The sequence below is a fragment of the Oryctolagus cuniculus genome, chromosome 13, assembly GCF_964237555.1.
Source record: "Oryctolagus cuniculus chromosome 13, mOryCun1.1, whole genome shotgun sequence".
Classification (NCBI taxonomy): domain Eukaryota; kingdom Metazoa; phylum Chordata; class Mammalia; order Lagomorpha; family Leporidae; genus Oryctolagus; species Oryctolagus cuniculus.
This window is the reverse complement of record NC_091444.1, coordinates 17,871,384-17,897,250: the sequence shown is the minus strand read 5'-3', so window position 1 is coordinate 17,897,250 and position 25,867 is coordinate 17,871,384. Positions and strand designations below refer to the sequence as shown.

Here is a 25,867-nt window from a genome sequence, read left to right as displayed (position 1 = left end):
TGAGAACAAATGGACTTCAGTTCTCCTCCCAGCACCTGCGCGGGAGGGACAGGGCCTGGGCTGGTGACAGAGCGCCAAGGACGGCCACGAGGAGGATGGCTCAGGGGCACCCTGTTGTTAAGAAGGGCAACGTATTTTAATTTAGAGTTTGTTTTACTTTTGTGAGAAAAAAAATGTTATGGGAAAATGGCGGCAGAGAACATATTATTACCTTGGTTCTTTGTCTCACATGGAAGAATTTCCAAGCAGACATGGCAAAGAGAAAAGTGAGATTTTTCCTCCTCTAGCCCATTCCCAAACCCCTGTTGCCCACTGCCAGAGAAGCCCCTGGATGGGGAGAAGGTCGAGAAAACCCAAAAACACAACAGTGAGGGGAAGATGAATGGGATTCAGAGGCTGGGAGGCTGTACCTGGGCACAGCTCCCTGAAACAGCCCAGCCATGTCTGTTACATAGTATATACAGTATGCAGTGTATAGATAAAGACTCATTCATTTATCTGAAATTCAGAGAGACATTCCATCTGCTGGTTCACTCCCCAAATGCCAGGCTGAAGCCAGGCGCCAAGAACTCCATCCGGGTCTCCCTCGTGGGTGGCAGGCGTTCAAGCACTTGGGCCATCTCCTGCTGCCTTCCCAGGTGCACCAGCAGGAAGCTGGATCAGAAGTGGAGCAGCTGGGACTGGAACCAGTGCTGCCATATTTAATGCCTGCATTGAATGAAGCAGTTTAACTCACTGCTCCACAACACTGGCCCTGCCATATATATTTTCAGATCCATGTATAGGGCCCCTTACCCCTACCCCGTCCAGGCAGTTCCCTAGGGGCAGGGCAGCAGGTCACCCTCTGGGTCCCCCCCAGCAATGTGTCTCAACACCTGCATGCAGAGGGGTCACCAGGAAGAAACTAAACAGTCACTCTACAACGCCAGCTCACTTTCTGCTTAAAAAAGTTTATTAAAATGAGGATTCAAACCTGAAAAAAAGAATGACTACCAATCATTTGTGCAGTATTTGAAAAATCAGCAAAAAAAGGCAAAATAGGAAGAAAAAGGCTAGAAAGAAGGAAAAACCCTCTACTTCTGAAGCCACGCTGGACACTGTGCGAGGGTGCAGAGCTCAGGACTCCAGGGGCCAGGGAAGTTCTCCCAGAAGACGGATCCTCCTGGGGGGATCGGCCCTTGGTGGCAGGTTTGGGACACTCATTCTGCAAGCCCAGGAGGTGGGAAGGCGCGGGGGCTGAGCGCAGGGCCGGCCTCTAAGTGCCCTTGGGCGCCAGGATCTGCTGGACGTAGTGGACGACGTTGCTGTGGAGCTGTGGCGCGGTGGACGCGAAGGTCTCCTGGGCGAGGCTCCGGGCCACCTCGCTGCCACCCATCATGGCATGGTACAGTGGAAGGGTGTACTTCTGCTTCCCCTGCAAGACACACACACATGCACACGGTCCCATGGCCCCATCCCTCGCCTCTGCCGCAGTCTGGTGGCAGCCATGGTCAAGCACTAGACGGCAGGAGGCCGGCGTTGTGGCACAGCGGGGTGAGACGCTTGCAAATGTCGGTGTCCCTTATAGGACACTGATTCGTGTCCCAGCTGCTCTGCTTCTGATCCAGCTCCCTGCTGTGGCCTGGGGAAAGCAGCGGGAGATGGCCCAAGTGCTTGGACCCCTGTACCCATGTAAGAAACAGGTGGAGTTTCAGGCTCCTGGCACCCCCATTTGGGGAGTAAACCAGTGGATGGAAGATTCTCTGTGTCACTGTGCCCTTCAAATAAATCTTTTTTTTTTTTTTTAAGTGCTCTAATTCTGGCATCTTCTCAGGGGGCCAGAGACCCACAGAGAGAGATCTCAGTATGCATCCACCCACATGATGACATGGGGCTGTCTACACTCCACAAAATGAGCGAGAGGGACACATTGGGACCCTGGACTTCTCACGAGCTGGGTGTGGTGACCAGCACTCTGCCTAGTGAAGCTGGGAGAAGCCATCAGAGGGCTCAGGACACCTCCAAACAGGCACATGACACCTGAGCATGGCTCTGCACCCAGTTGGGGCCCTGGGCTCTGGAATCAACAACAAGACAGTCCCTGGGGTTGTTTTCTGCGAGGGATCCAGCTGGCATGGGCACTGTTCCGGTCCCCGGCTTCCCCAGGGAGCAGGTCCCAGGAATCTTGGCCTTTGCAGATTCTCCCTATTGTGTTTGCCCCCTTCATGCACTACCCTCCTTCCCAGGCCCAGGTCAGGGTGGCCCGGCTTCCTTCCCCAAACCCAGGGGCCTCCTCTTCCTGGCGGGACAGGGAGGGGCCACCCACCTGGCTCTGCAGGAATTCCTTCACCTTCCAGAAGTCCTCCTGGTGGTCATTCTTGAGCACGATCTGGCCCCATCGCAGTCGCAGTTCCGCGTTCCGGGCGTTGGAGATCTTGGGGTATGTCTCCCCAAGTTTCTTCACATTCCCTGGGAAAAGGAAAGAAATGGGTCATTCCCAGCTGGCAGGGGACAGAGAGGCCCCACTCCCAGGCCCGGGAAAGCACTGGGAATGACCCTAAAGGAGACCCCCACTCCACCACTCATTCTGTTCGCCTCACGGACTGAGCCAGGAACTCCATCCAGATCTCCTGTGTGGGTGGCGGGGACCCCTACTTGAGTCCCCCCTGCTGCCTCCTAGGGAACACACGAGCAGGAAGCCGGAGCTGGAAGCAGAGCCAAGGCTCAAAGCCAGGCACTCTGCTCTGGGACGCAGGCATCGCAGGCGGCACCTTAACCGCTGCACCAAATCCTCACCCCTGAAATGGTAACGCTACTGGTTCACGTCCCAAATGCCTGCAACAGGTGAGGCTGGGCCAGGTGAAGCCAGGAGCCAGAAACTCCATCTGGTTCTGCCACACGGGTGGCAGGAACTCAAGCACCTAGGCCAACAGGTACTGCTGCACAGGCGCATTAGCAGGAAGGGGGGTCATCAGCACAGCACTGGGACTCAGACCAGGCACCCCGATATGGGAGGTGGCTTAACCCCTTTTGTCACAATGCCTACCCCTCTCACACTTATTTCTAAGGCTCTTCCACCAATTGTCCCTTAATATTAGGACAGATCTTCTGCTTTTTATCTCTTCAGATTTATTTATTTATTTGGAAGTCAGAGTTATAGAAAGAGAGAGGTTTCCATCCTCTGGTTCACTCCCCAGATGGCTGCAACGGCTAAGGCTGAGCCAGGCCAAAGCCAGGAGCCAGGCGCTTCTTCCGGGTCTCCCACATGGGAGCAGGGATCCAAGCACTCAGCCCATCCTCCACTGCTTTCCTGCCTGGGGCCAGGGCACAGCTTTCCCTGAGTCTCCCCTGCCCCTGGGGTCCAGCCCACTGAAGCGACAGCGCTCTTTTCTCACCTGCAGGGAGGGGCGACTTCTGGAGGATCTGATCCAGGAAGTACACCAGCTGGTAGGTCCTCCAGGTGGCCACAGCCACAGCGGCGATGGCCTGCATGTCCAGCTGCTCGCTCGCCCACAGCCCGGCCAGCTCCTCGGCTGGCTTCATGAGTGAGTCCCCAGGGGAGAGGTCGGGGAGGTAGGGGGGCCAGCCAGGCGTGTTCAGCCAACGATCGAACTCAAACCCTGTTTGGTAGAAGAAGAGATGACTGGGGTGGTGTTCCCGGGACCTCCACCTCCTGCTCTCTGCATCCCAAACTCTTCCCCCAGTGTCGTTGTCACTTTGCCACACATCCACCTGCCCCTGCAGGGTCCCAGCTAGGATAAGGTCTAGACCAGACTGGACTATGCCTGTCTCCTTCCATGGCTCCAACACGACAGCGTGTTGTCCCAGCAGAGTGGACAGAGGCCTTCACGTTCTGGGGGCCGACACTGTGGCCAAGTGGGTTAAGCTGCTGCCAGCAATGCCAGTGATGCCAGCCCATATGGGGCACTGGTTCAAGTCCCGGCTGCTGTTCTGATCCAGCTCCCTGCTAATGTACCTGGCAAAGCAGGGGAGGACAGCCCAAGGGCTTGGGCCCCTACACCCATCTGGGAGACCTGGATGGAGTTCCAGGCTCCTGGCTTCAGTCCAGCCCAGGCCATTGTGGTCATTTGGGAAGTAAACAGCAGATGGAAAATGGATCAAGCTCTCTCTTTCTGTCTCTGTCTCTCTCTCTGTGTCTCTGTCTCTGTCTCTCTCTCTCTCTAACTCTGTCTTTCAAATAAATCAAATCAAATCTTTAAAAAAAATTCATGTTCTCGAATCAGAGTTGTGTTCCCGACTTTGCCCCTATGTGGCTGGGACGCCGTGGGCCTGTCCCAGCACTTCTCTGTGCCTGTGCTCTGTCTGTAAAATGGGGGTGTGACAGGCCCTACCTTAGTTGACAGCTGTGAGGGTTAAATGAGCAAATACATATTAAAAGCTTAGCAGATTGCCCTGTGCGCTGTAGGCCCCGAGGATCAGCTCTCATAGCTGCAGTCCCGTGACCTGGAGAGGCGGGCCTCCAGCCCGACAGCAGGTGCTACCAAGGCCTGACTTGACCAAACTGGTGAGACAGTGACTCAGAGTCCGCGGCAGGAAGTGGGGCGCACTGTCTCGCAGATCTCGCGGACGGTCCCGCCCATTCTCCGCTCCAAGGAGGCAGGGCCTCCCCTGCTGAATCAGGGCAGCCCTGGCAACAATGCCCTGAGCTTCCTTTTTTTTTTTTTTTTTTTTTAAGATTTATTTATTTATTTGAAAGGCAGAGGTACAGAGAGAGGAGAGACACACAGAGAGAGGTCTTCCATCTGCTGGTTCACTCCCTAAATGGCCTCAGTGGTCAGCCAGGAGCTTCATCCAGGTCTCCCATGTGAGCGCAGGGGCCTAAGCACTTGAGCCATCATATACTGTCTTCCCAGGCACATTAGCAGGGAGCTGGGTTGGAAGTGGAGCAGCTGGGACTTGAACCAGCGCCCATATGGGATGCTAGTGTCAAAGGCGGTGACTGTACCCACTGCACCAAAATGCCAGTCCTGAGCTTCTATTTTTGTTTTCTTTTAAACGTATTTCAGCAGCAGAGAGGAGAGAGATGCCATCCACGGATTCACCCCCAAGTCATGAGATATTGTACTGAGGCCACTGCTGGGAGCTGGCAACTCAACCCAGGTTCCCACATGGGTGGCAGGAGCCCCATCAGTGGAGCCGTCACCTGCTGCCTCCCAGGGTCTGCTGCATTAGCAGGAAGCTGGAGCCGGGTATCAAACTCGGGGATGCTGGTATGGGACATGGGCGGCTTAACCAGCCTCCCGCTGCGAGGCTAAACACCTGCGCCAGCGCCAGGGTCTTCAGGCAGCGGCTGTAGCCCCCACGACTGTCCTATGACTCTCAGTTGGGACGGTGGGAGCAGTGGCTCTGATTCCTTGTGTCCAGCGCGAGAAGAAGGAGAAAGGTGACCCTAACTCCGCACGCCCCACTCCCCTTCAGCCTCCAGAGGCTGCCATGGACATCGCGCTCTCTCTCTCCCACAAGCCCCTGGGCCGGCTCCTCTGCTGACCTGGAATGCAGTCCACTCTCCTTTCCTTCAGCTCAGGGAAATACTCCAGGTAGAACTCCAGGAAGTCATCAGCCAGGATGCTCTGGAACTTGAACTCATCCACGTAGGCCTGTGGGGAGGGAAGGGCTGGTGAGGTCCTCCGCAGCCCCCGAGGGGCAGACCCCCCAGCTCGCGGGCCCTCTGACCCCTTACCTCTTGCGCCCCCTGCCGCCACCCTTGCACTCTGCCCAGCCGCTTTATCTGCTTCTCCTCCTTGTCCCCTCATCAGAGTGTGGACCGTACCTGCAGAAACTTGTCAAACTGATCCTGATCACCCGCCAGGTGGGCCAGGTATGAGACAAAGCAGAAACCTTTCTCGTAGGGCGTCTCGTTGTACGTGTCGTCTGGGTCGACACCTGGCCGAGGAGGAAGCAGACAGGGGCTGAGCACACGCGGCCTCTCACGCGCACTTCTGTCCTCCAGGGGCAGGTTCAAAGCTTAGCTCTGGGTGAGATGAGAACCCCGCTGCCCGGGATGGCAAGGCTGAGCTTCCCAGGAAATCCGAGAGGGCCATTAACCATGGACCTGACCGGTCCTGGGCACCAGCTATGTTCCCTTGGTGCCAGCTTTGGGGAGAGTCCCTCAACTCTCGGGACTGAGCCAGGCTCTTTTCTTTCCCGTGGGCCACCTAAAGGCTCAGCCTTCCCTCCCACAACAATGGCCAAACCAAAACCAGCCATCGGAGGGCGCAAGTTCATCCTCACAGCCAACAGCACCAGGGAACGTGAGTTTCAACTGCACAGAGAGGTTTCACCGTGGCCACACGTGGAGCTCAAAAAAACGTTAGGAGTTCAAACGCTCTGAGCTCAGGGAGGGGACGTGGATCAGAGCTCCTGTGATGCCGGGGACAAGTCCCACCCTCTGCAAAGTAAGGCCTGGCCTGATGTGCAGAGCCACACGTGCTGCACAGGCGCAAAGCAAGGGTGGCCGAGAAGTGTCGAGAGCTGCCCAGAGCTGCTCACGCTGGTGGCGGGAGAGGGGCCGGAAGCCACCCTGGATGGCCATTCCCTCCCGGAGAAAAGTCTCTCAGGGTGCACTGATCAACATCAGCCTCCAAAGAACGCGGGGCTCCAGGCTCAGCCTGGGCAGGGTGGGGGTGGGGTCAGACCTGGCTCGATCTTCACCCGGAGCTTGTTCAGCGGGTGTTCCTCTCCGGTGAGGTCCATGTGCTGCCGCAGCAGAGCCCGCCCGGTGGCAGCCTCCAAGCATGTATAAGCAGCCCCTGGGGTGGAAACAAACCCGAGCCCTGGAGTTGGTCTCCACCTACATCCAGGATGCTTTCCTGTTAGTGGACTCTGTGCTGCCCCCTAGTGGCCTGGAGCTCAATACCATCACCATCACCACCACCACCACCACCTTGTCCCAGCTGGCCATCCAAATGCAGCCCTAGCCTGAGGTTGCTCAGCCCCAGAGGCCTGGGTCCACCTGGCAGCTCCCACAGCTGAGGGTGGGGGGAGAGGAACCATACCTCCTCTCTGGGTTACTATCCCTACCAGCGTGTTTTCATTTTTAGATACTAATTCGATCTTGTGTGAAACCTTGGGATATTTTCACTGAGCCTCCTCCCCCAACCCACACACTTTAAGAGCCTCTAAGTCTCCTTCTGTCACTGAAAATAGTGACTGAGGGGACAGCAGAGAGGAACGAAGCAGGGTTTAAGCCAGCCAGCTCTCAGGTACTGGATGTTGACTTTGCACAATGGGGTGACAGTTAAGACTTTCACAAAGAGGCTCCTGCTGTAGCCATGTTGAATTAGCATAAATTTATAAATTTCCTGGGCAGCAATGGACAAGATGTACTAAAAAAGCTTTAAAATGTGCACACCCAGAAGTAGTGTTGCTAAGAATTTATCCTTTTTACCCTTCTTCAAATCACTTGAGATATGCTATAATGTTTATGACACCATCTCAGTGGGAAACTAGAACCAAGTTATGTAACAACTGCAGAGTGAGTAAATTAGGAGACATCCATTCTAGGAAGCCATGAAGGGAATGTAATACTTGGTGAAACGTTTACTGCTGTCAAGTTTAAAACAAAAAGCCAGTTGTGAAATCAAGTCTGGGGGCTGGCGCTGTGGCATAGCTGGTAAAGCTGCCACCTGCAGTGCTGGCATCCCATATGGGCGCTGGTTCTAGTCCCGGCTGCTCCACTTCTGATCCAGCTCTCTGCTGTGGCCTGGGATAGCAGTGGAAGATGGCCCAAGTGCTTGAGCCCCTGCACCCACAGGGGAGATCCGGAAGAAGCTCCTGGCTCCTGGCTTCAGATGGCTCAGCACCAGCAATTGCAGCCATTTGGGGAATGAAACAGCAGATGGAAGACCTCTCTCTCTCTCTGCCTCTCTGTAACTCTGCCTTTCAAATAAATAATTAAATCTTAAAAAAAGAAAAAATCAAGTCTGCTTTCATGGTTCACACATACATGTGTGTGTGTGGAAGGCTGTGCACTGATTATCTCCAAACAGTGAAGTCATGGATGCATTTTTTTCTTCCTCTCTGTGCTTTTCCATGTGTGTCAAAGAGATCTTGAGCAAAGAACAAAAATAATAAATGTTGCATTTTTTAAACTATCCCCAAACACAGTGAGTTATCACAGGGTGGACAAAGTTTTTCCAAAGCACACTTGAAAGACGAAAACAAACAGACAGACAGACAGACAGACGAGGAGGGCGTTTGGCGAGATGGAGAGGCTGCTGCGCGGGACACCTGCATCCTGCTGCGCTCCTGACTCCAGCAGGTCAGGGCTCAGGCAGAGTGGACAGTGAGAGAGAGAGACAGAGAGAAAGGTCTTCCTTTGCCGTTGGTTCACCCTCCAATGGCTGCCGCAGCCGGCGCACCGCGCTGATCCGATGGCAGGAGCCAGGTGCTTCTCCTGGTCTCCCATGGGGTGCAGGGCCCAAGCACTTGGGCCATCCTCCACTGCACTCCCGGGCCACAGCAGAGAGCTGGCCTGGAAGAGGGGCAACCGGGACAGAATCCTGCGCCCCGACCAGGACTAGAACCCGGTGTGCCGGCGCCGCAAGGTGGAGGATTAGCCTAGTGAGCCACAGCCCCGGCCTAAAGAATTTCTTTATGCTCTGCGAGTTGTGGGGAACTCATATGTGAGTATAGAATGGACCCGACAGTGTCTGTCTCATGGGCTGTTGTGAAATTGTTCAGTGGTGGATTTTTTACAAGATGCCCAGGAAAAAGCAGGCATAGAGATAATCAGTGAACAGGAACAGTGGTGACAACTACATGATTCATCCGGGTTAGGAACTCTCCCGTGGGTGCTGTCTGGCTCGGAGCACAGCCAGCCTGTGGCTTCAGTGTAGAGGAGGGGCACTTCCTCGCTGTGAGCTCACCCCTGAGTCCACAGCGTCAGCGTAAACCACAGCCCCCCACTCATCCTCGTGCCAGGCGGTGGGTGGGAGTCACCCATTTAAAAACGACGTTTGTCAGCCAGCGCCGCGGCTCACTAGGCTAATCCTCCACCTGTGGCGCCGGAACACCAGGTTCTAGTCCCGGTCGGGGCGCCGGATTCTGTCCCGGTTGCCCCTCTTCCAGGCCAGCTCTGTGCTGTGGCCAGGGAGTGCAGTGGAGGATGGCCCAGGTGCTTGGGCCCTGCACCCCATGGGAGACCAGGATAAGTACCTGGCTCCTGTCTTTGGCCGCGGCGGCCATTGGAGGGTGAACCAACGGCAAAGGAAGACCTTTCTCTCTGTCTCTCTCACTGTCCACTCTGCCTGTCAAAAACAAACAAAAAACAAACAAACAACAACAACAACAAAAACCGACGTTTGTCTATTGGTCTGGGGTTGTGGTGTAGTGGGAACAGCCGCCTCCCCCACCCCCTACCCCATGTGGCTGGCATCCTATATATGGAAGCCAGTTAGAGCGAGTCCCCAAGTCCCCGCTGCTCCACTTCCAATCTAGCTCCCTGCTAATGGGCCTGGGAAAGCAACAGAAGTCCTTGGGCCCCTGCACCCACATGGGAGACCCAGAAGAAGCTCCTGGCTCCTGGCTTCAGATGGGTCCAGCTCTGGCCATTTGGGGAGCCAACCAGTGGATGGAAGGCATCTCTGACTCTGCCTTTCAAATAACTTAATAAATATTTCTTAAAAAATAATGACCTTCGTCTAGACGTAGCCCCCCAGGGCATCCGCCTGGGCCCTCTGCTCTATCTCCTCTTCCCTCCATGCCCAAACCCCAGAGGCAGCACGGCTCTCGCAGGGCTGGGGGTGGCACCTTACCGAACAGGATGGTGGAGATCCTCCTCTGGGCGTACATGGTGAAGCCCTCGTTGAGCCAGAACTCCCCCCAGTTGGCGTTGGTGACCAGGTTCCCAAACCAGCTGTGGGAGACCTCATGGATGATGACGTCGGCCAAGGAGCCGTCCCCGGCCAGCAGGCAGGGCGTGACGAAGGTCAGGCACGGGTTCTCCATCCCTCCGAACGGGAAGGAGGGCGGCATGAAGAGCACGTCGTACCTGTGGAGAAGGCGGGGCCCGCGCTGCCTCACTCCCCGAGGCCCTGTGAGCCGCTCTGCTCTGCGGACCCTGGGGCCAGCCCCCCGCCCGGCCACGCCCCTGGCCCTGCCTGGCGGGGGCACTCCTTGTCCCGGTGACCTTTGCTCTGGTTGAGCAAGCCTCCCGAGAACGGGAGCGTGCCAGCAGCTCTGTCAGCGCACTGGGCGTCATCAAGACCGGGGAGGCTGAAGACGGAGTATGACGGGGAGCACGGACCAGCCAGGCTGTGACTGTGTCCCCCTCTCTCCCAGGCCCGTTCTCAGCCACCACGAGGAGCCAACCCCAACCCTTCCTCTTGTCCTCGCCTTCACCTCTGGGCCTGGAGACACCTTGTCCCAGGAGGCAGAGGAAGGCCAGCAGCCCGGGCAGGGAGTGTGGGAAGCAGGGCCGCGGTTAGCAGGAGGCGCTGGGGTCCACGGGGTACCACACCTTCCCCACACGTAGGGGCCGAAGAGTTTCTCTCCTGTTGCCAAAAATTCTTCGATCACCCCGTCGTACTCCTTCTTGGCAGCTGCTATGAGGCAGGGCTCAGCCCACACCCGGCTCCTGGAGATCAGAGCACAGAGTCAGCAGGGTGGAGCTCAGCCATAGCCATGCTCACTCAACCCGGCCTCAGTGCCCCATGGGAGACAACCGGAGGTGAGCGTGTGGTCAGCCACAGAGACGGGAGACGCAAGGCTGGTGGGCTGGCTGGTGAGGCCCAGGAACACGCTCACGGCACCCGGGAAAGCAGGCGCAGGTCAGGCTGGGGAAGGAGCAGCTGCCTCCTGCAGGTGACAGACCCTAAACCCTGCGATACAAGTCAGCAGCCTCGACACCAAATGCTGTCCCGCAAAAGTTGTCTAAGCTCTCCCAGCCTCAGTGCCTTCATCCGTCAAACGGGTGAAGATGAAAGAAGACACACGCAGAAGACCTTCCAACAGTGACCTACATGGTAACTGTTAGTTTCCTTCTTCCTGCCTGTACGAGAGATGAAGAAAGGACTTGAGGGGCTGGCATTGTGGCAGAGCAGGTTAGCAACCAGCTGTGACACTGGCATCCCATATAGGCATTGGTTCAAGTCCCAGCTGCTCTACTTCTGATCCAGCTCCCTGCCGATGCACCTGGGAAACCAGCAGAAGACAGCCCAAGTGCTTGAGCCCCTGAACCTAAGTAGGAGACCAGCATGGAGCTCTGGGCTCCTGGCTTCAGCCTGGCCCAGCCCTGGCCATTGCAGCCATGTGGGGAGTGAGCCAGCAGATGACAGATTCTGCCTCTGTCTCCCTTGTTCTCTGTAACTCTGCCTTTCAAACAAATAAATAAAACTTAAAGACAAAAAAAAAAAAAGGGGTTCAAATCAAAGAACCTTTGGAATTGAAGGAACTTTAAGAGGGAAACCTATTAATGCTAACAGAAAACTGTTAGTGGCCTTAGGAGCAACAGTGGTGTCTTTGTTCCTCACGATAAAGAGACCGTGTTTGCTCATTTACACGGCCTGGCGCAAAGTCCACACCTGAAGACACCACTGCTGCGAAGCAGGTGGGTGCACTGGGCATCACTATTGCCCTCACGGTCTCCTGTGCATCTGAAATTGTCCTAATAAGACGTGGGGAGAAGGTCAGAGGGGAGAATCAAACAGAACAACAACCAAGAAGGTCCCGTACAACGCGACGCCATGGCAGAGAGGGTGGGTGGTTAGCGGAAGGCAGGGCGCCCACGGCCAAGCACCACACCTGACCTTGCAGAAGCCTCTGCCTCAGTGTACAAGCCCACTGTCCACCAAACAGACAGTGACGTCGCCGTCCGGGGTGCGTGTCGGGATTAGAAGGAACTAAACAGGAAAGGGCCCAGGACCCCCTGGCCTGTGCCCTTGACACTCTTGCACCCAGAGTGTTTCCCCCATGGTCACAGGGCTTGGGACCATGGCACACTGTGCCAGAAACACCATCCCACCAAGACCCTGAGATGTGACCCGTGAGGCAAGGCCCATGGGACTGGGGGAAGCACTTAAGTGGATTCTGTCGCTGTGCTTGGTATACTGCACTGTCACTTACTGCCATGCCTTCAGATAATCACTCTGACCCAGTGTGTTTAGAAGGCACTGTTCTTCCACGTCCCATTCACGCTCTTGCGAACAGAACTGTACTAAGGGTAAACAAATTCTCCACAACGACCTTCCCGTGCTCATCTGTCTTCCTGCTGACCGCAAACACAGCATCCGTCTGCTCACCCGCTGCCCCGCCTATGAGGGAGACAACCCTGGGTGAGAGGACGCCGCCCCGTCTTGTAAGGCTGGCACGGTCCCGAGTGTGTGGCTGGGAGCAGGCGCCGATAGAATCCCATCCGTTATGTCATCAGATACCTGGGAACTGAGCCACAATACCAGCAAGCGCCACGGAACTGGTGATGAGCTCCAGGACTGGTAACATCTTGTCAAGGACACTGTCACCCCCAGGGACTGCACGCAGGGCCAGAGCAGGGGTCACAGCTTGGCCGTCCAGCCTTCCACTCCAGTGGCAGAGAATACATCAGCCAGCAGAAACCTAGGCTCCCAGTCACATTTCTTGTCCTGGGAAACCTGACAAAATCCCTTTCCATCTCTGGCAAATCCATCTCACTTCATGGAGGTATCGTGTGACCGTGGGTTTAGGTTCGTGCGTCTGTAGCGACAGAAAGCAGAGGCCACCTCCCTGTCTAGAGGGAGAAATGAGATCAAAGCTGTTCCCAGGGATCCAGGGCTGAGAAAATGCAGAGACCTGGCACAGACACACACAAGTGACTAAAGGGGCAGGCATTTAGCAGGCGCACATCACAGTGTGCATTACTGATGTCGGGTTCTGGCTAACGCAGGCCTGGGAGGCAGCAGGTGATGGCTCAAGCAATTGGGTTTCTGCCACCCATGGACTGAGTTCCTGGCTTTGGCCAGGCCCAGTCCCAGCCTTCTGATGCCTTTGGGGAGTGAACCTATGGCTGGGAGTTCATGCTCTCTCCCTGTCTTTCTCTGTCTCTCAAATGAATGAATGAATGTAGTTGCTAGAAAGCCGCTTAGAACTTAACGATCCTAACAAAGATCGATCTTCCAAAACCTCTGCCCAAGCTCCCCCCTCACTCCACAGGTGGCCAGGAGAGCAGCTTCTGTCAGAAGGATGAGGCTCACATTCCACAGGGCAGGACTGGGCTGGAGGTCGAGGGCAGGAGGGAGAGGAGGCAGGGGGAGGAGCGCCTGCTCCCGCAGTACTCACACCGCTGCTTCCCGGCTGGCGCTCAGAGGATGCGAGACTGTCCCAGGACCACTCCCAGAATCCTCTCTGCCTCCTGCCCCAAGAACCACCCCAGGGAAGGCTCACTGCTCAGGGTCCTTGTTGCCTCTGAGGTCACCCCAACCTTGCCTGGCGGGTCTTTGTCTCCTACCTGGGTCCAACTTCTGCCGAAACCAGATCTCCGATGGCCAAAGCTATCAGATAGGAAGGGATGGGGTGGCTCATCTCGAAGAAGAACTTATTGGGGCCTCTCTTCTCCCAGGTGTTGGCACTCATCACAGCTGTGAAGCCATCCGGGACCTGATGACAGAAAAACTCGGGCGATTTCACCTGCAGAGGGCTCCAGGGCAGCCAGCAACCCGCGTGGCAATGCCAAGGACCCAGACCCCGCCTGGGAACACACAGAGGTTTCAAGAGGCTAAACCAGGGCGAAACTGAAGGGGTTTAGAGGAAGGCTGTATAAAATTTTCATGGGTGGACGGATTCAAAACTAAGGAGTTTCTCAGAGGTGCCACTGGGTGGCCATACCCACTGATCCCCGGAAGTGTGACCTGGTAGGTCTGAAGGCACACGCTAACCCCAAAGGCAGGTCCTCGAGCCTCAGCCCCTCACCTCCACGAGGGCTGAGTACGTGTACTTCACTGCAGGCGTGTCGAAGCACGGGAAGAAGGCCCGGTTGAGGACAGCCTGGCCCTGGGTGTAGACGAAGGGTTTCTCCTTTCCCGCCGTTTGCTCTGGAGTCAGCCAACACACCTACGGGAACACAGAAGGCTTCAGGACCGACATCCCCCGCGTAAGCCCAGTCTAGCCAGAGGCAGGCGCTGACTCCGGGGAAAGCGCTGGGTAATCCTCCCAATGTTTCCGCCAGCCAGTGTGGCTCTGAAGGGAAAGTTCTCTCCTGTTGTATATTTAATCCAGCGTGAAATCCGTGCCACGGCGTGACGGCCATGTCACAGGGCAGAGTCACCACCATACCGCATCCGCTCCGCCACGTGTGCCAGGCTCATCTCCGGAAGCCCAGACCTGCTTTTTTTATTTCTTATTTCCTTTTTTTTTTTTTTTTTGTAAGATTTTATTTATTTGGGGCCGGAGCTGTGGCACAGTGGGTTAAAGCCCTAATCTGCAATGCTGGCATCCTATATGGGCACTGGTTCGAGTCCCAGCTGTTCCACTTCTGATCCCACTCTCTGCTGTGGCCTAGGAAAGCAGAAGATGGCTCAGGTCCTTGGGCCCCCACACCCATATGAGAGAACCAGAAGACCTCTCTCTCTGCCTCTGCCTCTCTGTAACTATGGCTTTCAAATAAATAAATAAATAAAATCTTGGATATATATATATATATTTTTTTTTGACAGGCAGAGTGAACAGTAAGAGAGACAGAGAGAAAGGTCTTCCTTTTTCCATTGGTTCACCCCTCAGTGGCCACTGCAGCCAGCGCGCTGCGGCCGGCGCACCGCGCTGATCTGAAGCAAGGAGCCAGGCTCTTCCTCCTGGTCTCCCACGCGGGTGCAGGACCCAAGTACTTGGGCCATCCTCCACTGCCTTCCCGGGCCACAGCAGAGAGCTGGCCTGGAAGAGGGGCAACCAGGAAAGAATCTGGTGCCCCGACCAGGACTAGAACCTAGTGTGCCGGCGCCGCAGGCAGAGGATTAGCCTATTGAACCACGGTGCCGGCCAATAAATAAAATCTTTAGAGGGAGAGAGAGAGGTCTTCCATCTGCTGGTTCACTCCCCAAGTAGTCATAATGGCCAGAGCTGTGTGATCCAAAGCCAGGAGCCTGGAGCTTCTTTCGAGTCCTCCATGCAGGTGCAGGGGCCCAAGGACCTGGGCCATCTTCTACTGCTTTCCCAGGCCATAGCAGAGAGCTGGATAGGAAGTGGAGCAGCTGGGACTTGAACCAGTGACCATATGGGATACCAGCATTGCAGGTGGCGGCTTTACCGGATATGCCACAGTGCCAACCCCTTTTTATTTCTTTAAATGTTTATTTTTCATTTACTTGAGAGAGAGCCTCTATCCATGGTTCACTCCCCAAATGCCCACAAAACTAGGGCTGGGCCAGGCCATGGTCAGCACCCCAGAACTCCATCTGGGTGTCCTACATGAGCGGCAGGAACCCAGTAAGTTGGGCCATCACCTGCTGCCTGAGGATGCATTAGCAGGGAGCTGGATGGGACGTGGAGGAGCGGGGACTCTGATATGAGATGTGGCCTCCCTAGAAGCGGCTTAACCCGCTGCACAACACGTACATTCAGACCTGCTTCTGTCCTGCTCTGGGTCCTTCTACTCAAGCAATTTCTCATCAAATAAACAACTCAGAGATGCAGGAGCTAACTGAGAGTTAGTGATATGTGTGTGTCCTCTATTCCCAAAATTCACCTTTTCAGAATCAATGTAGTTTACATCATAGGCATTGGCTATATGATTCTTAATTTGTTTTCTGTCAGCCCTGAAATCAAGGGCAAGTTTGAATGATTAGTAACAAACCCAATTTAAAAAATTATTTGAGAGGCAGAGAGGGGAGAGAGAGAGAGAGAGAGAGGAAGAGTTCTCATCTCCAGGTCTCTCCCCAAATGCCCACAATGGCAGAGGCTGGGCAGGCTGAGAATTGGGTGGCAGGAACCCAGTTCCTTGAGCCATCACCGCTGCTTCCCAGGCTGCACATCAGCAGGAAGCTGGATTGGAAGTGGAGATGTAGCTTGAGCCCAGGCACTTCCAGATGGGATGTGGGCATCTTACCTGCTGCACCCATGCCCACCCCACACACAGGCAGCTAAACACCCACTCACCCCCAAAACCCAATGTTTGCCTACAGCAAAGTGGAGATCACTGACAACATAGATAAAACTGGCGTGGGGGGACTCTACATTCACATAAAAAAACACATAGAATTTAGAAAAGGATGAGAGGGGCTGGGGTTATGGTACAGCAGGTTAAGCTGCTGTCTGCCACACTGGCATCCCATGTAAGCACGGGATCAAGTCCCGGCTGCTCCACTTCCTACCCAGCTCCCTGCAAATGTGCCTGGGAAAGCAGAGGAGGATGGCCCAAGTACTCATGTCCCTGGCACCCTCATGGGAGACCTGGATGGAATTTCAGGCTCCAGGCTTCAGCCTGGCTCAGCCCTGGCCAGCTATGGCAGCCATTTAGGGAGTGAACCAGCAGATGGAATTAGATAATTCCAGGAGAGTCTCACAGGTGAGAATCACAGGGGATTTAGATGGCTGGGAAGGGAGGAGACGCAGTAACATGAGGCAAGACGGATGCAGATGCAGTGCGGGGGCGGGGGGGGCAGCGGTGGTGGTGGTGGTGGTGGTGGTGGTGGTGGTGGTGGTGCGGGGAGCGGCAGGAGGTTGGGATGGAGTGGCAGGAGGCCTGGCCAGGCAGGTGAAATCTGAGGCCTGTTTTTAAACAGCACAGGGAAACCACATTGGGTTAGGAGTTTTTCCTGCCTGCGTGTTTGTGAGTGTGAAAACTTTACCCGGTTTCCTTCTAAGGAGTGCAGCAGGTGTGGAATTGGGGGCACAGCGTGACTTCCCAGGGGAGAAGGCTGGCTGCCACCAAACAGCCAAAGTGACTGAGGTCACCCCCCAGGGCCCCAAACTGTGTCAATCCCAGGCAACCTCAAACGATGTGAGGCGGCACTTCGTCCAGAGAATTTCCACTAAGAAATCACAATGGCAGGCCAGCCATGAAAAAGACATCAGGCAAATTCCAACAGTGGGACATCCAACAACACCTGACCAACACTCCTCAAAACAGTCAAGGTCAAGGTCATCAAAGACAAGGGAAGTCTGAGAAACAGTCACAGACGCAGGAGGAATCCAAGGACACACAAAGCTACACACTGCCATGGCATTCCAGAAAGGATCCAGGTCAGAAAATGGAACTAAGTAAAAAACCAAGCAAATCGGGAAAAAACATTGCTGACTTTAGTTAATAATGTATCAGTAGGGGCCGGCACTATGGAGTAACAGGTAAAGCCCCCGCCTGCAGTGTTGGCATCCCATATGGCCATGGGTTCAAGTCTCAGCTTTTCCACTTCCAGTCCAGCTCTCTGCTGTGGCCCGGGAGGGCAGTGGAAGACGGCCCAAGTGCTTGGACCCCTGCACCCACGTGGGAGACCCAGAAGAAGCTCCTGACTCTGGCTTCGGATCGGCGCAGCTCCAGCCATTGCAGCCAACTGGGGAGTGAACCAGTGGGATGGAAAACCTCTCTCTCTCTCTGCCTCTCCTCTCTCTGTGTAACTCTGATTTTCAAATAAATAAATAAATCTTAAAAAAATAAATAATCCATCAGTATTAGCTCACTGGCCCCATGGCTCATAAAATTGTAACAGGGGTCAGTATTGTGGGCCAGCCCCTGCAACACTGGCATCCTATATGAGCACCAGTTCAAGTCCCTGCTACTCCACTTCCAACCAGCTCCCTGCTAACCTGCTTGGGAAAAACAGCAGAAGAGGGTCTGAGTGCTTGGGCCTCTGCCAGTGGGAGACCTGGACAGAGTTCCTGGCCCCCGGCTCCAGCCTGGTCCAGCCCTGGCTGCTGCAGCCATCTGGGGAGTGAATTAGTGATTGAAGATCTATCTCTGTCTCTCCCTCTTTCTCTGTCACTCAGCATTTCAAATAAATAAAATCTTTTAAATAAACTGTAACAAAGTATCATACTAATGTAAAATACTAACATGAGAAACCATGAGTGTGGAGGGGGTATATGGGAACTCTATACTTAAAAAAAAAAAAGTCTTTAAAAATCTTTTTTTTTTTTTAAGTCTGTTTAACAAGCTGGCTGGGACCAGTGTTGTGGCACAACAGGTTAAGCTGCCTCTTGTGACAGCTGCATCCCATATCCGAGCTCTGCTCAGTGTCCCGGTGCTCTGATTCCGATCCAGTTTCCTGCTGATGAGCATGGGAATGCAGAACGACGGCCCAAGTACAGGGGCCCCTGCCACCTGCCACCCACGTGGGAGACCTGGATGGAGTTCCAGGCTCCTGGCTTGTGGTCATTTGGGAAGTGAACCAGCAGATGGAAGATCTTCTCTCTCTCTCTGCTTTTTAAATCAATCTATTAAAAAAAAAAAAAAAGAAAGAAAGAAAGAAAGAAAGCCAAGTTGGCAATAAGAGAGAACACAAAGTACTCACTGCCTACCAGGTGCTTATAGAAAGACAACTCATTGAACTGTGAAGTGCTTAGCCTGGTGCTTGGGGCACCTTAACGAACACTGGCCATCATCCCCTCCACCAAAATGCCTTACTCATCATCTTTGCTTCAGGTTTTAAAAAAGTGACGCGAAGAGAACAGAATAAAGAGAGCTGGCAGCCCATAGTCTGAGCCTGGCGCCGGGGAGCAGGTGTGGGAGGCCAGGGCCCCCACCAGCTCCGTAGCCAGAAGAAGAGAAGGCGTGAATTTTGTCTCCTACAAAAGTCTGGAGGGCCCTTTCATCCGGCGAACTCAGAGAGGGATTCCTTACCAAGGGCCCTGCTTGCCCAGAACCAGGAGCCCAGACCTAACACCATCCAGGGCGGGAGGTTTCTCTAGCACAATGTGTTGCCTTCCCCCTCCCCTTCCCCGGAGGCTAGCTTGCATCCTGAACTTCTTCAGGATGCAAGACGCAGGGTCTGCCACAAGGTCCATTCCCTCCCCTAATGAAGCAGAGGGGCTCCGGGAGCAGCTCGGACCCTGGCGGGGGTGCGGTGGGGTGAACTAGAAGCCAGACAGTGGTCATCGGGCAGGCAGGGGGACGGTAACCCGGCAACTGCCGGCCTCCCCACAGGGCCTGGCTGCTGTTCTGACAACTGTGGGCCACACAGCCTCCCACCTTCTTATTTCCAACATCAGCCCCCCGCCCAAACTCAGAGTCAACCAACAATGAGCAGGCCAAGCTGCTAGCATGCCTGGGGCACCCCTAATTCCGGTTTGAGCAGAGCTGCCCAAGAGGAGAGTCACCCGGGCTTAGGGACTGTCGAACAAAGGGCCGGGCCAGCAGCAGGCAGCGTGTCCAGGCCCCGCAGGCCGCAGTCGAGCCGCCACCGGCAGGGCCCAGACTCTGAGACTCCGAAGCCCCAGGCTGCCGGACAGGATGGGGAGCAGGAAGGGCGTGTGGGCGTCCGGGGAGGCCAGGCGGAGGGTCAGGGCCCGGGTCCCGGTCCGGGGCGGGCAGGAAGCACTCACCCCCGGCCCCTCCCCCACGCGGAAGGTGAGTCGCAGCCGGAGGCGCTCGGAGGCCCGGCAGGGCTGCGGGAGGGCCACGCACAGGGCCTGGCCGTAGTGCGAGAAGGGCCGCGTGTGGAAGGGCACGGGCTCGGCGGGCTGCTCCTCCGCGCCGGCTGGCTCCCGCTGCAGCGCCGCCGCCGTCACCTCGAGGCACGGGTGCGAGTCGAGCCGCAGCTCGGAGGCGCCCTCGGCCACCAGGCAGCGCAGGCTCAGGGTGGCCGTGCCATGCAGCACACGACTCCCCGGGCCCGGGCCCGGCGGCCCGAACTCGGCGCGCAGGTCCAGGTGCAGGTGCAGTATCTCGAAGTCCCGGAAATTGGAGGCAGAGGCCACGTCCACGGCTTGCGCCGAGTGCAGCGGCCGCCGCGCCGCGCCGCTGCCCGCCGGGACCCTGCCGCTCGCCATGGCTGGAAGCACGGTTGCGGGTCCGCTGGGAGAGCCGGCTCCGCGGGCTGCCGCACAAGCCCCGCCCCGCCTCCCAGCCCCGCCCCGCCGCACGGATGCGCCCCCAGCAACTGTGCCGGCCACGCCCCCAGGGGCCGGCCCCGCCCTGCCGTACAGTTACGCCCCCATAGAATCCAAGGGGCCACGCCTACCTCGAATCCCGCCCGCCCTGCGGAAAATGTGGGACCCGACCGCACGCTGGGCTTGGGGTCCGCAGCCCCACGATTCCAGCTTGGTGTGGGGGCCTCAGGACTGTGGACGAAAGGGGGCGGTTGGACAGTGAGGTCCACTTGCCCAGATGTGCTCTGAGCTGCCCTTTTCTGACCCTTCGCCTTCCAGGCAGGCCGAGGATGTGGTCGGGGTGGGACCGGCGGAGCCCGGGAGGGAGGGCTCAGGTTCGAGGTCTCCCGCTCTGCGCCTCCAGCGATCCGGGCTGTATCACCTGCACGGCGGTCACCGAGCACTCGGTCGGGGCCGTGGCTGACGCCGGGCGTCGAAGGCCAGGGGCCGCCTCCGGCGCGCTGCTCGGGTCCGCTGTGCTCTCCCCGCCCGGGGGTTGCAATGGCCCCCATCCCACGTCGGCCTCCAGGGCGGATCCTGACAATGAACCACGCGGGCAGCTCTCCTTCCCTCTTCTCCTTAATTGACATGATCGTTCTACTTATTGATGCGGTCAGGTGCGATGCTGATATATGTGTGCATTGTGTAATGACCACACCAGGGTTATTAGCCTATGGACATCGCTCAGATGTGTATCACTTCTTTGTGATGAGAACAATCCAGGACCCTCTCTCCTGTTTTGAAATTCACAATAAACTATAGTCATCCCACTGTGCAACAGGACACCAGAAATTACTGCTCTTTAGCTTTGCAGCCTTGACTGCTAACCACTGTTCTCTTAATATTTTGTAAACATTCCTCCTTAAAAAAATTTTATTTGAAAGGCAGAGACAGATCCTCCAGCTGCTGGTTCACTCCTCAAATGCTTGAGGCACCAGGGGCTGGGCGGTGCTGAAGATGGGAGCCAGGAACTCCATCTGGGTCTCCCGCGTGGGCCGCAGGGGCCCAGGGCTTGCACTACCACCACTGCCTCCCAGGGTGTGCATTAGCATTCTTACGATCTGATACACCACTGTCTGTTCATCTAATGTAGGGAACCCCCTGCAGAATGCCATCAGCCACTGAGGTGCTAGGATTTTTTCTTATGGCAGCAGTGCTGTGAGTGTCTTTCCTTTGGCTAGAGTTGGTGTGGTGTGCCACTCTTAAGCGCTCAAACATAGGAAAGATACTCCCCTCTCAGAATCCCATGCAGATTACCAAACATAGTGAATCTGTGAGTGATAAGAGCCGGTCACTCCAGGCTTCTGCCTCAAAAGCAACAGTTGATGACTTAGGGAGAGAGAGCTGGACAGTGAATGACATGATAGCAAACAATGGTAGCAATGTAGCAAACAATGTAGCAAACAATGTAGCAATGCCTAGTCAGCCACCCCAAATACTCGAGGGGGGGGGGATAAACACAAACGACCTCGAGGCAATAACCCACACAAGGTCATCTCATCCGCACCCAGTGAAGATCCCCACATTTGTGGCAGTCCTCGGGCACCCCAGGCTCTCAGGGCAGCCACTAGACCCCATCTCATCCGTATGTTTGCCATTCATGTAGGAGCGGACGCAGAATTCAGGTCCTGGATTCCAACGCCTGTAGAAAGGCTTCTGCTAACCAAGGGTCGAGGATATGCTTGTGACTTTCCAGAGAATGCGGGACAGCCTATCTGGGTACCAGCCGGAAACATCAAGCCTACAACTGACAGCCAACCAGAACCAGCTGAACAAGACTGAGAGTCCGCCTTGTTAGCAGATGCACCTGCCCTATCATCCTACCCTGAGAAACTGCCCACAGCCACATCCACTACTGCTTTATACCCCACTAGCTCTGGTCAGCCACTCAAACGGCCCACAGCCTGTGTCGGTCATGCCATTCCTGATTACCATTGCTCCTCATTCCTACCCCTATCTGAGCAAGCACTCCTGTGGTCTCCCATTTTGCACACTGGTTAGTCAACGATGGGTAAGATCCCCTGGGGGACAACCTAAGACAGGCACAGCCATGTACGGAGACCACATGGAAATGGGGTCAACAATGGTATGGCCAAGAATCATGCCTCCCATTGCTCAAAAATAAGTGAAAAGGGGGAAATGTGGTGGAATGAGAAGGCCATGCCAAGATGGCCACTGGCAAGTGAGCGTCAGTTACTCAGGGATGGCTTTGAAAACCACCTGGCAACAGAGCCTACCTGGAAACAGGCTGTGATTGGTTAGGGCATAGACCGCCCCTTGACCGGATTGGCTGCCTTGGCTATTTAAGCTGCTGTACCAACTGAAATAAATGGGTCTGCTGGCTGCTCGCCTCTGGCCCACTTTCAACCAACTCCCAGGGTCTGTGTGGTGACTCTGCGCCTCTTGCCCCCACCATGCTCCTCCTCTCAGAACAAATCCACAGCAACAAGATGGTGTCTTCCTGATGGGCATTTCAACCTTGAAATTGAGAAACTCCACTACTCCAGGAAAGACCTAGAGAAAATCTCCTTCCTATCTGTAGGTTTTTCCAATTATTTCAGTAATTAAAATAACTGATGTTTTACCTTTTATCCTAGGCTGTACTTCATTATACCAAACTTAGTTTTACAATAGTTATTAAGCACTTCCTATCAGTATTTTTATTTTTTTAAAGATTTACTTATTTGAAAAGCAGAGAGAGACAGGCAGAGACAGAGGTGTCCTCCACCTGCTGGTTCACTCCCCTAATGGCCACCATGCTAGGGGTGGGCCAAGCCAAAGCCAGGAACCAGGAAGTCCATCCCAGTCTCCTTGGGCTATCATCTGCTGCTTTCTAGGAGGGAGCTGAATCAGAAGCAGAGAAGCGAGAACTCAAGCTGGTGCTCCAATATGAGATGTTGGCATTGTAGTCAGCTGCTTAACCCACCGTGCCACAGTGCCGACCCCATCAGTATGTTGTCAGTTATTTATTCAATCTAAACTGCCAGGTTTGGGAGGGTGTTTGGCACAGCAGTTAAGATGCCCCTTGGGGGTGCCTGAATCCCACATCAGAACGCCTGGTCTAAGTCCTAGCTCTACTCTCCATTTCAGCTTCCTGCAAACGCCTACCCTGGGAGGCAGCAGGTGATGGCTCAAGTAGTTGGATTCCTGTCACAACATGGGAGACCCAGATTTAATTCTGGGCTCCTGGCTTTGGCCTGGCTCAGCTCTGGCTGTTGTGGTCATCTGGGGAGTGAACAGAGTAGATTTCTCTGTCTTACAAATAAACAAAAATTTACAGCAATCCACCTAGTTTCCTTTCCATTATTTGCTAAACTTAAAAAAAGAAATTAGAATTATATTAAACATATCAATGGATGATAGATGAATAGGTGTCTCATAAAAATTGTAAACAATAAAACCTCAATGGTGGTATATGGGTGTTCACTGTAAACTCAACTTTACAGGTCTGAAAAATTTTAAAGACAGAGCGAGAAACTGAGAGACACAAAGATAGATCTTCCATCTGCTGGTTTACTCCCCAGAGCCTGCATCAGCCAGGGCTGGGCCAGGCCAATATCAAGGGTCTAAAACTCATTCCAGATTTCCCAGGTGGCAAGAATCCAACTACTCAAGCCGTCACTTGCTGCCTCCCAGGGAGCACATTAGCAGGAGGCTGGAATTAAAAGTAGAGCCAGCACCCAACCCAGGTACTCTGACATGGGACGTGGGCATCCTAACTGCTGCACAAAATGCCTGCTTCAGTTTGTAATTTTTCACTTTAAAATGTTGGGTCCTTGATTCCCACATAGGAGAACAGAGTTCCTGGCTCTTTGCTTTGGCCTGGCCCAACCTGGTTGTTGCAAAATTTAGAGAGTGAACCGGTGAATTAAAGATCTGTCTCAGTTTCTCTGCCTTTCAAATAAAATAAGTTTTTTTTTTTTTTTTTTTTTTTTTTTTTTTTTTTTTTTTTTTAGACAGGCAGAGTGGACAGTGAGAGAGAAAGAGAGACAGAGAGAAAGGTCTTCCTTTGCTGTTGGTTCACCCTCCAATGGCCGCCGCGGCTGGCGCACTGCGCTGATCCAAAGGCAGGAGCCAGGTGCTTCTCCTGGTCTCCCATGGGGTGCAGGGCCCAAGCACTTGGGGCATCCTCCACTGCCTTCCTGGGCCACAGCAGAGAGCTGGACTGGAAGAGGGGCAACCGGGAAAGAATCCGGCGCCCTGACCAGGACTAGAACCCGGTGTGCCGGCGCCGCTAGGTGGAGGATTAGCCTATTGAGCCGCGGCACTGGCCAAATAAAATAAGTTTTAAAACTTTAAACAATGTTGGGAAAAAAGGGACAGGACTGACTGAGGAGAATAAAGAAAAAACCCTCAGGATCTGCTGTGCTTGATGTGACAAGAGAACAGGCAGGGCTAGCGCTTGGCTCAGCAGCTTAAGCTGCCTGAAACACTGGTGTCCCACGTGGGGGCCGGTTTGAGCCCGGCCGCTCCACTTCCATCCCAGCTAACATGCCTGGGAAAGCAGTGTTAGATGGCTCCTGGCTTTGGCCTGGCCCAGCCCTGGCCGCTGCAGCCATTTGGACAGTGAACCAGCAGATGGAAGCTCTCTCTCTCTCCTCCTCTCTAACTCTGCATTTCAAATAATAAATAAATCTTTAAAAACAACAAAAAAGATGACAGAAAGAAGACCTGGCCCAGGGCATGCACTCAGGAGGCACCTGAGGGGTCTCAGTCTACGGTGCATGAGCCAGGAACAGAGGGGGTGTACAGAGGAAACAGCACCAGCCCTCCTGCCAAGAACACAGATGGTACTTCCAGTCTCAAGCGGACAGGTAAAGGAATAAAGCTTCGGTTTTCCTCTTTACCTCTCCATCTACCTCGTACTGCAGAAGGAATACACCAAATTCCACTGCCTTCCAGACATGTTCCAGCGCTGAGGTAGGTGGCCAGCCACTCGACACAGCTTCCCCTGGGTGCAGGCTGGGGAAGGGCACTGTCACCCAAGCAGAGGCAGGAAGCCTGGGAAACACACCAAAGGTTTTCATGGGATTCCCACCTAGGCTCCTGCTTTCAGAATGAAAAGGCTATTACTTTCAAGGACAAAGGAAGAGATCCTCCATCTGCTGGCTTACTTCCCAAATGCCTGCAATAGCCAAGGCTGAGCCAGGCCAAAGCCAGGAGCCCAGAACCCAATCTGGCCTTCCATGTGGGTGGTAGGGACACAAGCCATCACCTACTGCCTCCCAGGGTGCCGATTAGCAGGAAGCTGGATCAGAAGCAGAGTTGGGACTCACACCCGAGGACTACAATATGGGATGGAGGTGTCCCAAGTGGCAGCTTCATGGCTGCAACAAACACCTCCCCAAATAAAATTGTTTTCCATCTTTTTCAACTTCACTCTTCTACCCCTAACTCCAAAAAATTTAACTGAGTATTCAGATACTCTGAGTTGAAGACAGCAGAGTTAACCAATAAAATGGCAAAACCACACCAGCCTCATGTACACACAGGCCAGAGAGCAGAATTCACAGACAGAGAACTTTCTTTCCAAACTGACCCACCATTTAAAAGAAAAAGGATTTAGGAGGCTCTAAGAAGGTTTTGTTCTATAGTCCAACATATTCTTAGTTAACAACTGTTCTTTTTATATCTGACTTCCTGTATTTATGACTCAAAACTGAAGAATTACAGACTTAAAAATCCCAAAGATAGGCCGGCGCCGTGGCTCAATAGGCTAATCCTCCACCTTGCGGCGCCGGCACACCGGGTTCTAGTCCCGGTCGGGGCGCCGGATTCTGTCCCGGTTGCCCCTCTTCCAGGCCAGCTCTCTGCTGTGGCCCGGGAGTGCAGTGGAGGATGGCCCAGGTGCTTGGGCCCTGCACCCCATGGGAGACCAGGA

At 54.7% G+C, this 25,867-nt stretch overlaps 1 protein-coding gene across 1 annotated transcript; it reads right to left on the bottom strand.

Annotated features, from left to right (window-relative positions):
* Positions 1-930: 930 nt before the first annotated feature.
* Positions 931-19,955, bottom strand: RNPEP (arginyl aminopeptidase). Its single transcript, XM_002717470.5, has 11 exons — positions 19,441-19,955; positions 13,882-14,022; positions 13,421-13,569; positions 10,460-10,576; positions 9,756-9,991; positions 6,636-6,749; positions 5,771-5,883; positions 5,489-5,597; positions 3,375-3,599; positions 2,306-2,448; positions 931-1,414 (listed from the first exon to the last, which is right to left on the bottom strand). Exons 1-11 carry the CDS (start codon positions 19,885-19,887, stop codon positions 1,256-1,258), a joined length of 1,953 nt encoding a protein of 650 aa, XP_002717516.2. The 5' UTR covers positions 19,888-19,955; the 3' UTR covers positions 931-1,255.
* Positions 19,956-25,867: the final 5,912 nt, after the last annotated feature.

What these genes read in the sequence shown, in the direction of transcription:
- RNPEP (XM_002717470.5), bottom strand. Translation starts at nt 19,887, where the DNA reads ATGGCGAGCGGCAGGGTCCCGGCGGGCAGCGGCGCGGCGCGGCGGCCG. An exon ending in GCGTGGGGGAGGGGCCGGGG is followed by an intron (nt 14,023 to 19,440) that starts GTGAGTGCTTCC and finishes GTGTTCCCGTAG; the next exon opens with GTGTGTTGGCTGACTCCAGA. An exon ending in GGCCCCTACGTGTGGGGAAG is followed by an intron (nt 9,992 to 10,459) that starts GTGTGGTACCCC and finishes CCTTCTCCACAG; the next exon opens with GTACGACGTGCTCTTCATGC.